General features: G+C 49.0%; 1 protein-coding gene across 1 annotated transcript in view; it reads left to right on the forward strand.

Annotated features, from left to right (window-relative positions):
• Window positions 1–15,417, forward strand: part of LOC131941379 (uncharacterized) — a 96,540-nt gene extending 81,123 nt beyond the window's left edge. Inside the window, exons 4-10 of the mRNA XM_059300623.1 lie at window positions 9,201–9,455; window positions 9,964–9,993; window positions 10,918–11,081; window positions 13,350–13,578; window positions 13,718–13,906; window positions 14,182–14,433; window positions 14,708–15,417. Coding sequence (XP_059156606.1) covers window positions 9,201–9,455; window positions 9,964–9,993; window positions 10,918–11,081; window positions 13,350–13,578; window positions 13,718–13,906; window positions 14,182–14,433; window positions 14,708–15,216 — 1,628 coding nt within the window. The 3' untranslated portion in view covers window positions 15,217–15,417. The remainder of the gene's footprint in view (window positions 1–9,200; window positions 9,456–9,963; window positions 9,994–10,917; window positions 11,082–13,349; window positions 13,579–13,717; window positions 13,907–14,181; window positions 14,434–14,707) is intronic.
• The last annotated feature ends 621 nt before the right edge of the window (window positions 15,418–16,038 follow it).

Below are 16,038 nucleotides of genomic sequence, written 5' to 3' on the forward strand. Positions count from 1 at the left end.
GTTAGGGTGTTGATGTTAGGGTGGTGATGTTAGGGTGGTGATGTTAGGGTAATGATGTTAGGGTGGTGATGTTAGGATGTTGATGTTAGGGTGGTGATGTTAGGGTGGTGATGTTAGGGTGGTGATGTTAGGGTGGTGAAGTTAGAGTTGTGATGTTAGGATGGTGATGTTAGTGTGGTGATGTTAGGGTTTTGATGTTAGGATGGTGATGTTAGGGTGGTGATGTTAGGGTGGTGATGTTAGGGTGGTGATGTTAGGGTGGTGATGTTAGGGTGGTGATGTTAGGGTGGTGATGTTAGGGTTAGGGTGGTGATGTTAGGGTGGTGATGTTAGGGTGGTGATGTTAGGGTGGTGATGTTAGGGTGGTGATGTTAGGGTGGTGATGTTAGGGTGGTGATGTTAGGGTGTTGATGTTAGGGTGGTGATGTTAGGGTGGTGATGTTAGGGTTTTGATGTTAGGATGGTGATGTTAGGGTGGTGATGTTAGGGTGGTGATGTTAGGATGGTGATGTTAGGGTTAGGGTGTTGATGTTAGGGTTAGGGTGTTGATGTTAGGGTGGTGATGTTAGGGTGGTGATGTTAGGGTGGTGATGTTAGGGTGGTGATGTTAGGGTGGTGATGTTAGGGTGGTGATGTTAGGGTTAGGGTGGTGATGTTAGGGTGGTGATGTTAGGGTGGTGATGTTAGGGTGGTGAAGTTAGAGTTGTGATGTTAGGATGGTGATGTTAGTGTGGTGATGTTAGGGTTTTGATGTTAGGATGGTGATGTTAGGGTGGTGATGTTAGGGTGGTGATGTTAGGGTGGTGATGTTAGGGTGGTGATGTTAGGGTGGTGATGTTAGGGTTAGGGTGGTGATGTTAGGGTGGTGATGTTAGGGTTTTGATGTTAGGATGGTGATGTTAGGGTGGTGATGTTAGGGTGGTGATGTTAGGATGGTGATGTTAGGGTGGTGATGTTAGGGTGGTGATGTTAGGGTGGTGATGTTAGAGTGGTGATGTTAGGGTGATGTTAGGGTGGTGATGTTAGGATGGTGATGTTAGGGTGGTGATGTTAGGGTGGTGATGTTAGGGTGGTGATGTTAGGGTTAGGGTGATGATGTTAGGGTGGTGATGTTAAGGTGGTGATGTTAGGATGGTGATGTTAGGGTGGTGATGTTAGGGTGGTGATGTTAGAGTGGTGATGTTAGGGTGGTGATGTTAGGGTGGTGATGTTAGGGTGGTGATGTTAGGGTGGTGATGTTAGGGTGGTGATGTTAGGGTGGTGATGTTAGGGTGGTGATGTTAGGGTGGTGATGTTAGGGTTAGGGTGATGATGTTAGGGTGGTGATGTTAAGGTGGTGATGTTAGGATGGTGATGTTAGGGTGGTGATGTTAGGGTGGTGATGTTAGAGTGGTGATGTTAGGATGGTGATGTTAGGGTGGTGATGTTAGGGTGGTGATGTTAGGGTGGTGATGTTAGGGTGGTGATGTTAGGGTGGTGATGTTAGGGTGGTGATGTTAGGGTGGTGATGTTAGGGTGGTGATGTTAGGGTGTTGATGTTAGGATGGTGATGTTAGGGTGGTGATGTTAGGGTTAGGGTGGTGATGTTAGGGTGGTGATGTTAGGGTGGTGATGTTAGGGTTAGGGTGGTGATGTTAGGGTGGTGATGTTAGGGTGGTGATGTTAGGGTGGTGATGTTAGGGTGGTGATGTTAGGGTGGTGATGTTAGGGTGGTGATGTTAGGGTGGTGATGTTAGGGTGGTGATGTTAGGGTGGTGATGTTAGGGTGGTGATGTTAGGGTGGTGATGTTAGGGTGGTGATGTTAGGGTTTTGATGTTAGGATGGTGATGTTAGGGTGGTGATGTTAGGGTGGTGATGTTAGGATGGTGATGTTAGGGTGGTGATGTTAGGGTGGTGATGTTAGGGTGGTGATGTTAGGGTGGTGATGTTAGGGTGGTGATGTTAGGGTGGTGATGTTAGGGTTAGGGTGATGATGTTAGGGTGGTGATGTTAGGGTGGTGATGTTAGGATGGTGATGTTAGGGTGGTGATGTTAGGGTGGTGATGTTAGAGTGGTGATGTTAGGGTGGTGATGTTAGGGTGGTGATGTTAGGGTGGTGATGTTAGGGTGGTGATGTTAGGGTGGTGATGTTAGGGTTAGGGTGATGATGTTAGGGTGGTGATGTTAGGGTGGTGATGTTAGGGTGGTGATGTTAGGATGGTGATGTTAGGGTGGTGATGTTAGGGTGGTGATGTTAGGGTGGTGATGTTAGGGTGGTGATGTTAGGGTGGTGATGTTAGGGTGGTGATGTTAGGGTGGTGATGTTAGGGTGGTGATGTTAGGGTGGTGATGTTAGGGTGTTGATGTTAGGATGGTGATGTTAGGGTGGTGATGTTAGGGTTAGGGTGGTGATGTTAGGGTGGTGATGTTAGGGTGGTGATGTTAGGGTGGTGATGTTAGGGTTAGGGTGGTGATGTTAGGGTGGTGATGTTAGGGTGGTGATGTTAGGGTGGTGATGTTAGGGTGGTGATGTTAGGGTGGTGATGTTAGGGTGGTGATGTTAGGGTGGTGATGTTAGGGTGGTGATGTTAGGGTGGTGATGTTAGGGTGTTGATGTTAGGATGGTGATGTTAGGGTGGTGATGTTAGGGTTAGGGTGGTGATGTTAGGGTGGTGATGTTAGGGTGGTGATGTTAGGGTTAGGGTGGTGATGTTAGGGTGGTGATGTTAGGGTGGTGATGTTAGGGTGGTGATGTTAGGGTGGTGATGTTAGGGTGGTGATGTTAGGGTGGTGATGTTAGGGTGGTGATGTTAGGGTGGTGATGTTAGGGTGGTGATGTTAGGGTGGTGATGTTAGGGTGGTGATGTTAGGGTGGTGATGTTAGGGTGGTGATGTTAGGGTGGTGATGTTAGGGTGGTGATGTTAGGATGGCGATGTTAGGGTGGTGATGTTAGGGTGGTGATGTTAGGATGGTGATGTTAGGGTGGTGATGTTAGGATGGTGATGTTAGGGTGGTGATGTTAGGGTGGTGATGTTAGGGTGGTGATGTTAGGGTGGTGATGTTAGGATGGTGATGTTAGGGTGGTGATGTTAGGGTGGTGATGTTAGGGTGGTGATGTTAGGGTGGTGATGTTAGGGTCCTTAGCATTTATCGACCCCATTCCTTACTTTTTTAGCGACCCCATCCTTACCATTTCATCGACCCCATTCATTACTATTTTAGTGACCTCGTCCTTAGGATCTCACCCCCGTCCTTACAGTGAAGGAACACGCATGTTTATTTTCTTACTTTAGTCGGTCACAAAAGATTTTGTAACTTGTGATTTCGGCTAAGGCCCCTCACACAAACACAGGTAAGATTGAAAAGAAAACCTAGCACACCACCAACACTGAACGCACTTCCGTTTGTTTGAACGCGCCGGTGCTAAACGGTGCGTCGCTAACCGCATCAAAACGGTGCGCACATTGATCTGACCCAGGAGAAAACAGCGGTAAGCGCGTGAGTTTTCTTTTAAATCTTTGACAAAAATCAAATCAAAAACTTGTCTGATGGTGCCTAGATTTGAACAAATACAAATCTTTAAACAGGTAGATTAGATTGGCAGAGGCATATTGCGACAGCCGCGGTGATAGATTTACCCAGGTAGCTTTCATAAGCACAGGTAGCTTCGTTGTCACGGGTAGCTTTCGTAAGCACAGGTAGCTTCGTTGTCACGGGTAGCTTTTGTAAGCACAGGTAGCTTCGTTGTCACAGGTAGCTTTCGTAAGCACAGGTAGCCATTTTGTGGGCTATGTGGAGTGTCGTGCAAGTTGGAACAATGTCCTACAATTTCGATTTAACCACACATCGTTAGCCACATACACAACACATACAATTAGCCACATCAAAATAGCCACATAAAGTTAGCCACATTTATTTAGCCACATACATTTAGCCACATACATTTAGCCACATAAAGTTAGCCACATACATTTAGCTACATACAGTTAGCCACATACAGTTAGCCACATACAGTTAGCCACATACAGTTAGCCACATAAAGTTAGCCACATAAAGTTAGCCATATAAAGTTAGCCACATAAAGTTAACCACATAAAGTTAGCCACATAAAGTTAGCCACATATAGTTAGCCATATAAAGTTAGCCACATAAAGTTAGCCACATACAGTTAGCCACATAAAGTTAGCCACACATGCTAGAGAAAAACTGTCCAGAGTTGTCCGTCATCATCTCGCCATTTGCCCCATCCCCACACCCTCCCCCACCCCCCTCCCCCACCACCACCCCCTTCACCACCCCCTCCCACACCCGGGACTGTAAAGACTTGCGACCGCCATTTTGTGCTCATTACTTCCGGAATGGGCGTTATCGACTCATGTGATGACGGACGGAATAGCTGAGATTCTGCCGGCTGCCGGTTCATGTCCAGGTTAATAGGTGTCAGTTGGTCCGGCATGTTGAACCTGCTACTGTAGCGGTCCGGCATGTTGAACCTGCTACTGTAGCGGTCCGGCATGTTGAACCTGCTACTGTAGCGGTCCGGCATTTTTAGCCTGTGCTTTTGTCTGTGTCTTCTCTATGTCTTGTTTATGTCTATGTCTATGTCTATGTCTATGTCTATGTCCGTGTCTTGTCCATGTCTATGTCTTGTCTATGTCTTGTCTATGTCTTGTCTAGTGTGTAAACACACAGACCTCGGCGTGGGTGGCAGAAGCGAGGTAAAACGTGGGAAGACAAGCAAGGAAACTTTAGTCGAGTCGTTAGCGCGTTAGCCTGCCGTCACAAGATCCAAGGTTCGGCTGCCCAGGGGAAAGTGATACGCTTTGTGCACCCCAGCGTATGTCACGTGATCAGTGCACTACACCTCATGTACGGGAGGGGAGGGGTGGAGAGTGGGGTGAGGGGTGGGGTGTTTACAAAGGAATGCGAAGGGCAACAGAACAAGTCGCTGGTGGGATTTGTCCCTGAACATGTCGCAGATGATAGGTCACGTGATAGGTTGTGGAGGTCAAGGTCAGGTGATGGGGAGGGGTCTTGTCACGTGGGTTATCTGGCTAGTCTTTAACAGCCTACGTCTGACGTGTTATGTTTGTCAATTATTTTAAGATTGCCCTCCCCCACACCCCCTCTACCTCCTCCCTCCCCACATCACACATCTCCCCACCCCCACATACCCCCTCTACCTCCCCCCCCCCCCACACACACACCACACATCTCCCCACCTCCTTTCTCTAGCACCGCTTGTCAGACAAACATTGGTGACCTTGGTGGTACACTGATAGAGTTCAAGGTCAGTCTTCCACGTTTTGTTTCTAGCTGATGTGGAGCTGGCTAATAGACTTGAAAAGTTGTTCCAAACTGGTTTAAATTTTTTGTTGCCAGAAAGCAAATTTTTCAACCGAAATTGAATCTTTTATAACATGTGTGTAGTAAGTACATAGTTACTTCCGGTTTCATTAAGGCTAGAAATAGCCAAAGAAAGAATTACTAGTAATATAATAGTAATTTAGCAAACACTTTTATTTTTTATTTGGATTGGTAGAATCAGTGTGTTGCGGTGATTGTGTATGTTATATTATTTAATATAAATACAATACTACGCTATACAATACACCATAGATCACTATTGTGTATTTCATCCTGGCAAACAATTGTTCTGACTTTTGTTGTTTTACTCTCCCTGGCCAGTCAGGTTGACTTCAATGAGAGATTGTGGGCAGTTTTTGAAAATATTTGAATTGATGAAATAATTCTAAACGGCTTTTCAACGGCTTATAATCGATACAAAAATATAAAAGATGAGTGTAATCGATGGTTGGCCAAACGGATTTAAATTTTACAAATTTAATAATAATTAAATTTTATCGCTTGCCATATTTTTAAAAATTTATTATAATTACATAGACTTTTTCTTGTCTATAAATTGACGGTTGTTGGCTAATTGATTGACGGTTGTTGGCCAGTTTCCTGGAGAATTCTATTGTCAAAGTTCGCTAGATGTGCTAGCTGCCAAGGTCACCTAGCTGTCTGGGGTTGGGTTCAAGTCACGTGACTAGAAATGCCTCGTCCCTTTGCCAATGTCTGGCATCTATTGTGTGTGTGTGGGGGGGGGGGGGGGAGTTTGAAGGTTAGTCCGGGGGCTGGTCAGTTTCTTGGACACTCGGAACGTGTCAATCAAAACAAACACAGCAAGCCAATGGGAACATATCGCAAATGTCATATAGTGCTCAAATGTCAAGCGGTGCTCAAATGTCATGTGCTGTTGAAATGTGTTTTCCACTATCATGTTCCACGTTGAAGACGAAGCTTTTAAAACCTGAGCAGAACAAAAATGTCTCAAATATCGTCAGTTGATCCTGCAGGATGGTTGGGTAACGACATCCCCATCCCCACCCCCCACCCCTACCCCATCACCCCGATCACACCACCATATGGCACCCCACCACCCTCCACCACCACACCTCTGAGATGCGCCATCTTTCAATCTATCAATCCCACCCCACGTGACCTGACGTAATCAATCAGAAAAATGGATGGAAATGCCAGAGAGTAACAAATCTTGTTCCATTAGGGGGTCCAGGAGGGGTGGGGGTGGGGAGACGGGAGCAGGTGGGACGGGGGGGGATGGGACTAGGTGGGACTGGGGGGGGGTACCTGGGTATCTGGCTGCAGGGTGAGCAAGGTCTGGCCTTGATTAGTGCCGGCGGGATCCGATCCCAGCCCCTCTTGTTAGCTGCAGGTGTTAGGGCAGGAGGTGGCTGGTCGCTCTATGCATTGCTCCACACAGGTCATAGGTCATAGGTCATAGGTCATTGGTCGTAGGTCATAGGTCATAGGTCATAGGTCCACTGATGGGTGAAACTGGCCTTAGTTTCCGCGGTTCGAATCCCGCCCAGCACACAGTGTGAGATGACAGTTGGAACGGGCTAACTGCTTTCATGTTGGGTTTATGCTAACATTTGAGGCTAACCGCCCACATCACGCAACTATTCATCTATTCACAGCATAGTCCCATGACGTGTAGGTTTGGCTTCTATTCAGCGTTAAAGATGTAATACTGGTAGACCTCTACCCCCCCCCCTTCCAGGTCTAATCATAAGATGTTGATGTTTCACCTTTAATAGGTTCAGTGTTGATGTTAAACCTCGGATGGGTACGGTGTTGATGGTTCATCTCCTTCTTACAGAATGTACAAAAAAAAAGTTGTTAGCTTTACAATAAAAAATGTATTTTCATTTATAGCGTTTTTATTTGACGGCCGAGCAGCGAGAAGCGAGTTATTTCCCTGTCAGAGCTCAACATTATGGTGTTCGGGAGTTGTGAGAGAATCTGGCGGGCTTGCCAAAATCTGGGAGAGATTGGAGCTTGTGGAGGTTGTGTAGGTTTGGTGGTGGAGGTTGTGTAGGTTTGGTGGTGGAGGTTGTGTAGGTTTAGTTGTGGTGGTGGTGTAGGTTTGGTGGTGGAAGTTGTGTAGGTTTAGTTGTGGTGGTGGTGTAGGTTTAGTGGTGGTGGTTGTGTAGGTTTAGTTGTGGTGGTGGTGTAGGTTTGGTGGTGGAGGTTGTGTAGGTTTAGTTGTGGTGGTGGTAGAGGTTTGATGGAGGTGGTTTTTTGTAGACAGCACAGTTTACTTTTGATCAACATCACACTGGGTCAAGTTGTAAACGAGAATTTGTGCAAAGTTTTTTTAAAAGACGTTTTGTTATAGAAACTCACGTTCATTCTACTGGTGTGGGTTGGGTCTTCTGTGTGGGACCTATGTCTTGTAGAAGCTTCTAGTTTCTTAGTAGCTGATTCTGTTCGCTGCTAGCTGTCTGCATTAGACAACCTGAGACAGCAACCTACCCTGACTGTCTGACAAACCTACCAAGCCAACCTGAGACAGCAACCTACCCTGACTGTTTGACAAACCTACCAAGCCAACCTGAGACAGCAACCTACCCTGGTTGTCTGACAAACCTACCAAGCCAACCTGAGACAGCAACCTACCCTGACTGTCTGACAAACCTACCAAGCCAACCTGAGACAGCAACCTACCCTGGTTGTCTGACAAACCTACCAAGCCAACCTGAGACAGCAACCTACCCTGACTGTCTGACAAACCTACCAAGCCAACCTGAGACAGCAACCTACCCTGGTTGTCTGACAAACCTACCAAGCCAACCTGAGATAGCAACCTACCCTGACTGTTTGACAAACCTACCAAGCCAACCTGAGACAGCAACCTACCCTGACTGTTTGACAAACCTACCAAGCCAACCTGAGACAGCAACCTACCCTGACTGTCTGACAAACCTACCAAGCCAACCTGAGACAGCAACCTACCCTGACTGTCTGACAAACCTACCAAGCTAACCTGAGACAGCAACCTACCCTGACTGTTTGACTAACCTACCAAGCCAACCTGAGACAGTAACCTACCCTGACTGTTTGACAAACCTACCAAGCCAACCTGAGACAGCAACCTACCCTGACTGTTTGACAAACCTACCAAACCAACCTGAGACAGCAACCTACCCTGACTGTTTGACAAACCTACCAAACCAACCTGAGACAGCAACCTACCGTGACATACCCGTTACAGATGCATCTCACCTCGCGAGAAACCCCGTCACCTTGTGAGTTCACCCCCCCCCCCCCTAATCCAGTCAAATAAATGGGAGTATCCGTTTGGTGAGCCAGGGATGGCCCGACCCCCAGGAATTTGATGAATGGTATCTGTCCTACCCAGGGGGAGAGCTCGTCTCGAATGTTCGGCAAGTTTCTATTTTCGACATCCGTTTTGGGGGGATTAAATTGGATCAAACTTTGAAGACATTTTTAATGTCCAACATTTGACGTGCTCACATGGATCTGATCAATGCACGGGGAACTGAAGTAAATCAATTGGATGGGTGCATCGTTGGGCTGTTCGGGTGTTTTTTGTGTGCAGAGTACAGGGGTGTGTTGAGAGAAGGGGTGGGGTGGGTATGGGAGAACAACTTTGTATATGCTACCATGTTTGTGGTAAGATAATGTCTCACCATCTCTGTATCAACTATCTTGTCTCACCAATCTTGTCTCACCACTTTTGGCTCACCACACGTCTCACCACTTGTCTCACCACTTGTCTCACCACTTGTCTCACCTCTCTAGTCTCACCTCTCTTGTCTCACCACTCTTGTCTCACCACCCTCCATCTAGCACACGACTAACCCCCCCCCCCCCCCCCCCCCATTTCAGCCCCGCCCGGGTTCATCATCCAGCTCGACTTCCGGGAGAAGTTCCAGGTGGAGAAGTCAGACAAATGTAAGTACGACCACCTCGAGGTCAGGGACGGACCGTTCGCCTACTCGCCGCTCATCAACCGCTACTGCGACGCCAGCTTCCCGCCCATGATTACGTCATCAGGCAGGCACCTGTGGCTCAGGTTTAAGACCGACGGCATCCTCCAGTATGGCGGCTTCAAGGCTGTCTACACCTACCACAAAGAGAATGGTTAGTTCCTGCAGTTCTCTGTCCTGTCCCTCTCAATAGGTTTAACTGCTGTCCTGTTTATGTCAATAGGTTTAACTGCTGTCCTGTTTATATCAATAGGTTTAACTGCTATCATGTTTATGTCACTAGGTTTAACTGCTGTCCTGTTTATGTCACTAGGTTTAACTGCTGTCCTGTTTATGTCAATAGGTTTAACTGCTGTCCTGTTTATGTAAATAGGTTAAACTGCTGTCCTGTTTATGTCAATAGGTTTAACTGCTGTCCTGTTCATGTCAATAGGTTTAACTGCTGTCCTAAGAGGTTTAACTGCTGTCCTGTTCATGTCAATAGGTTTAACTGCTGTCCTGTTCATGTCAATAGGTTAAACTGCTGTCCTAAGAGGTTAAACTGCTGTCCTGTTTATGTCAATAGGTTTAACTGCTGTCCTGTTTGTGTCAATAGGTTAAACTGCTGACCTAACAGCACTCCCCCCCCCCCACTAACTAAACGTATCAATTATTTCTTGCAGCTCAGAACGATGGGACTGCCATGACCAAAGGTAAGACCGTCAGTCCATGGATTTTATCTTCCCTAAGTTTAGCGGGGTTTGATCAAAAGTTTTTATAAGAGACGGGGTAGCATTCTTTGACCGTCCATAATTATCCACCTGACCGTCCTTATATCTACACCTGACCGTCCATATTTCTCCACCTGACCGTCCATATTTATCCACCTGACCGTCCATATTTCTCCACCTGACCGTCCATATTTCTCCACCTGACCGTCCATATTTCTCCACCTGACCGTCCATATTTATCCCCCTGACCGTCCATATTTCTCCACCTGACCGTCCATATTTCTCCCCCTGACCGTCCATATTTCTCCACCTGACCGTCCATATTTCTGTCCATATTTCTCCCACTGACCGTCCATATTTCTCCACCTGACCGTCCATATTTCTCCCCCTGACCGTCCATATTTCTCCACCTGACCGTCCATATTTCTCCCCCTGACCGTCCATATTTCTCCACCTGACCGTCCATATTTCTCCCCCTGACCGTCCATATTTCTCCTTCTGACCGTCCATATTTCTCCACCTGACCGTCCATATTTCTCCACCTGACCGTCCATATTTCTCCCCCTGACCGTCCATATTTCTCCACCTGACCGTCCATATTTCTCCCCCTGACCGTCCATATTTCTCCCCCTGACCGTCCATATTTCTCCACCTGACCGTCCATATTTCTCCCCCTGACCGTCCATATTTCTCCTTCTGACCGTCCATATTTCTCCACCTGACCGTCCATATTTCTCCACCTGACCGTCCATATTTCTCCACCTGACCGTCCATATTTCTCCCCCTGACCGTCCATATTTCTCCTTCTGACCGTCCATATTTCTCCGCCTGACCGTCCATATTTCTCCACCTGACCGTCCATATTTCTCCACCTGACCGTCCATATTTCTCCCCCTAACCGTCCAGGCCTCCACACACCGTGCCGTAAAGTCGCCATGTTGACCGTCAACGAAGCTGATGGCGTCATATCGTCCAGTGACATCACGCTGGATGACGTCAGCCACTCAAGCTCCGCTAAAGAAGTGGCCATGGACTGCACGTGGGAGATCTACACCAACAAGGGTTACCTGGTGAGTTGTGACGTCATGCACGCCTAGAAGGTCAGTTGTGACGTCATGCACGGCTAGCTGGTGAGTTGTGACGTCATGCACGGCTAGCTGGTGAGTTGTGACGTCATGCACGGCTAGCTGGTCAGTTGTGACGTCATGCACGGCTAGCTGGTGAGTTGTGACGTCATGCACGGCTACCTGGTGAGTTGTGACGTCATACACGGCTAGCTGGTCAGTTGTGACGTCATGCACGGCTAGCTGGTCAGTTGTGACGTCATGCACGGCTATCTGGTCAGTTGTGACGTCATGCACGGCTAGCTGGTGAGTTGTGACGTCATACACGGCTAGCTTGTGAGTTGTGACGTCATACACGGCTAGCTGGTGAGTTGTGACGTCATACACGGCTAGCTGGTCAGTTGTGACATCATACACGGCTAGCTGCTCAGTTGTGACGTCATACACAGCTAGCTGGTGAGTTGTGACGTCATACACGGCTAGCTGGTGAGTTGTGACGTCATACACAGCTAGCTGCTCAGTTGTGACGTCATACACAGCTAGCTGGTCAGTTGTGACGTCATGCATGGCATTCAGGCGCACTGTACTTCCGAAACCTTAGAGTAACCCCACTCCCCTACCCCTACCCCCCCCCAACCTCATCATCATTTAACGCAAAAGTGTAAGGACATTGTCCTGATGCTACAAGTGTAAGGACATTGTCCTGATGCTACAAAGGACATTGTCCTGATGCTACAAGTGTAAGGACATTGTCCTGATGCTACAAGCGTAAGGACATTGTCCTGATGCTACAAGTGTAAGGACATTGTCCTGATGCTACAAGCGTAAGGACATTGTCCTGATGCTACAAGTGTAAGGACATTGTCCTGATGCTACAAGCGTAAGGACATTGTCCTGATGCTACAAGCGTAAGGACATTGTCCTGATGCTACAAGTGTAAGGACATTGTCCTGATGCTACACGTGTAACAAAGACGTAACAAAGAGGTAACAAAGAGGTACCCCACTTCCCGCCATCTTGCTCCACTTGATATTTGATCCAACAAACATTTGTGTTGAGGACGGCGACTTATGAGCTTGGTTTACACTTTGGACCCGGCCCGGCCCCACCGCCCCACCGCCCCGGGCTGGCCCTATCTTAATATTTATGTAAGCCTGACTGCCGGCTGGAAGAAAGGGGCCAGCAGATGGCGAGGTTAATGCCTCGTGACACCAGTCTGGCACTGGTTGGATAGACCCAGGGAGGGGGTGTCAGGGTGGGGGTGTCATGGTGGGGGTGTCAGGTGGGGGTGTCAGGGAGGGGGTGTTAGTGTTGTGGTCTCAGGGTGGGGGTGTCAGGGTGGGGGTGTCAGGGTGGGGGTGTCAGGGTGGGGGTGTCAGGGTGGGGGTGTTAGTGTGGGGGTGTCAGGGTGGGGGTGTCAGGGTGGGGATGTTAGTGTGGGGGTGTCAGGGTGGGGGTGTCAGGGTGGGGGTGTTAGTGTGGGGGTGTCAGGGTGGGGGTGTTAGTGTGGGGGTGTCAGGGTGGGGGTGTCAGGGTGGGGGTGTTAGTGTGGGGGTGTCAGGGTGGGGGTGTCAGGGTGGGGGTGTCAGGATGGGGGTGTTAGTGTGGGGGTGTCAGGATGGGGGTGTCAGGGTGGGGGTGTTAGGGTGGGGTGTTATGGTGGGGGAGTCAGGGTGGGGGTGTCAGGGTGAGGTGTCAGGGTGGGGGTGTTAGTGTGGGGGTGTCAGTGTGGGGTCGATAGATGAGGGGAGGGGGTGTCAGGGTGGGGGTGTTAGTGTGGGGGTGTCAGTGTGGGGTCGATAGATGAGGGGAGGGGGTGTCAGGGTGGGGGTGTTAGTGTGGGGGTGTCAGTGTGGGGGCGATAGATGAGGGGAGGGGGTGTCAGGGTGGGGGTGTTAGTGTGGGGGTGTCAGTGTGGGGGCGATAGATGAGGGGGGGGGGGCGGCTCTGTATGATCTGTGTGCACGTTCCATCAAGTCCTGCTGACTCAACTACAAGCCCCTGAAGACGAGAAACGGGTGCTGTAAGTTCCAGACTTCAGTGAGTAGAACAGTGAGGACACGGGTCAAGACTGACCCCAACCTTACATACAACATTAGACTGACATTACTTAAATGTTTAACTTAATCATGCGTAGATTTCGCTTACGTACGTTAAAATATCCACTGCACCTAACGCTAATCCTAATCACATTCTCATAACGCTAATCCTCATGTCCTTAAGTAACGATAAACCTAATCTCCTTAACGTAACGCTAATCCAAATCTCCACCAGATCAACTTGCGGTCCCTGGAGTTCCAGCTAGGCAAGCAGAACACGTGTGAGCAGAACAAGGTGACGGTGTACGACAGGACGACAGTGCACGAGCGAGACCAGTTCTGTCACGGTGGTACTCACCAGATCGACCTCACCTCCACCAGCAACAGGATCTTCGTACACATCTTCGGGGTCAAGTTCAAGGCCAGACCCAATATCCGCATCGTCTACTCCCTCGTTCGTAAAGGTGGGCTGGTGGGCTGGTGGGCTGGTCAGTGTATGGTGGGCTGGTCAGTGTATGGTGGGCTGGTCAGTGTATGGTGGGCTGGTGGGCTGGTAGAGTGGATGTGGACACAGTTCACTTGAGATTGACCTCTGACCTCCAGGTGATTGCACCACTTTGGAGATGAAGTGTGGCGACCTGTGCTTGCCCGCAGTCCTCAGGTGCAATGACGTCATCAACTGCAAGGACAAGAGCGACGAGAGGGGCTGCAAGAGGCGGGTCAACGACCCCTATAGCGGGAAGGACGGGAACCACGTGACCCACGAGACAGATGACAGGGACAGCTCCAGCGGTAGGTCAACTACGTTTATTTATAGTAACAATCGATCAATGGAACACACAGACCAGATGAAACTTTACATCCCCCACACATCCCCCACACATCCCCCACACATCCCCCACACATCCCCCACACATCCCCCACACATCCCCCACACATCTCCCACACATCCCCCGCACATCCCACCACAGACTAGATAAAATGTTACATCCCCACACACATCCCCCATCCCCCACACATCCCCACACAACCCCCACAGACCAGATAAAACTTTACATCCCCCACAGACAACACAGAGAGTTCTGGGTTCTCCAGCCTTCACGCCATCATCCTGGGCGCCGTGGGCGGCTTCCTGCTGACCTGCGTCATCGTCACGACGTGCGTCATGTGCCACATCCGGAAGCGGGACCGTGAGAAGCGTCAAGAGCTCCACCGACAGAAGAGTCCACAGAGGAACGCTCTAGAGATGGCGGTCTGCAACAGTTCCAGCACCAGCATGTCGCTCTCCAAGAAAAACGAAAATTCTGGAAACCGATCAGGTACTGGTCTTGTCTGGTGGGGGGGGGGGGGGGTGTGTGGACTCGTACTTGTCTTGTCTGGTGGCCCAATAAGGTTTGATGTTTGGGGCGGTGAGGAAGGGGGTGGCAGCCATATATAAATGGTGTTTTGCTATTAAGATGGTGTTTCATGTTTTAGATGGTGTTTCATGCTTTAGATGGTGTTTCATTCTTTAGATGGTATTTCATGCTTTAGATGGTGTTTAATGCTTTAGATGGTGTTTAATGCTTTAGATGGTGTTTGTTCTTGTTCCAGGCCCAGGGGGTGACAGACACCATTACGTCACGTTCTCCAAGATGAACTCGCCCCCCTCCAACAACATGATGGACGGGGGTCACCGCTACAGTGTGCCAGACCACACCGGACCCGAGGGGGACAGGATCCCAGGGGACAGGATCCCAGACCAGATGACCGAGTCGGGCAACTACAAGAGGTACCTCACCATGGAGATCACACCAGACGACATGATGGACGAGTCCATCCAGCACGGTATCTACCCCCCCTCCCCGGGCGTCATGGGCATGACCAACCTCGACCATCGCATGCCGGATATTTACGGAAATTACCATAGCAACCAGTGGCACTGTAAGGAGGACCCCAGCATGTACCCGTACGGGTCGTCCAGCCTGACCCGCCCCACGCCCTTCCTGGGTCTCTCTAAGCCGTTCACCTGCAGCCAGCCCGACCCCCGGTACGAGACCAAGTACATCAAGACCATCAAGACGCTGGACAACGACACCATCAAGGAACACCAGCTGGCATAGACGTCTGCCGTTTCCTAGGCAACCGTTGCTAGCTGAGGCTGATGCATCCAGCCAGGTTATCCACACACAACCACAACCACAAACGTCAACACATTAAACAACACACCGAAACAGCTGCAGTTGGACGATGGTACCAATAACTCATTTTGTTCATTTTACGTCGAGATCTTCTCTGGATTATTTCTGCTGGTCCTAGAGAAATTTGGAGGAAAATTTCCTGCCGTGTGGGCCATAAAGTTTGTAGAATATAATAATCTTCTGGTAAATCACGACACTGCTGTATTTTCTATAGTTTTCCCTTAAAATTGCGTGATTTTCTTAGTCTGCAGCAAGGAGCGGTAACAGTCAAAGGGAAATAATCGGCTTTTATTTAGAACTGACGAATTGTATCCCCTGAACTGGATATTCCTTAAGGAAGGTTTCCTAAACACAGCAGGCAAATTTCGACATTTGCTGGAAGGGATTTAAAAATAGCACAAGGTAAATTTAAACATGCCATCACGTGATATCACCACGTGATGTAGCCTAACGCTGAAGTAACTCAGATGGATACATTGAGTCACGTCAGTGCCGGTTCTTAAAATCTGACCTACAAACGATGCAGCTCAAAACAAAAGGTTTGTTGAACTTTGACCTTATTTGTAGCTGCAGAGCTGTCGTGTCACGTGACATAGATGACGGTATCAATACAACAGCCCAGCTGTTTTAGCCCACACTATGTTCTATGGGATGTACGTCTTTTGTACACATGGACCACGGGATGTACGAGTCTTAGATGTACACGTACATGTGTGTACATCAATTGTCACGTCTTCTGTACAC

Source organism: Physella acuta, unplaced genomic scaffold, assembly GCF_028476545.2.
Source record: "Physella acuta isolate Inbredline_101_S28 unplaced genomic scaffold, ASM2847654v3 ptg000360l, whole genome shotgun sequence".
Lineage (NCBI taxonomy): Eukaryota > Metazoa > Mollusca > Gastropoda > Physidae > Physella > Physella acuta.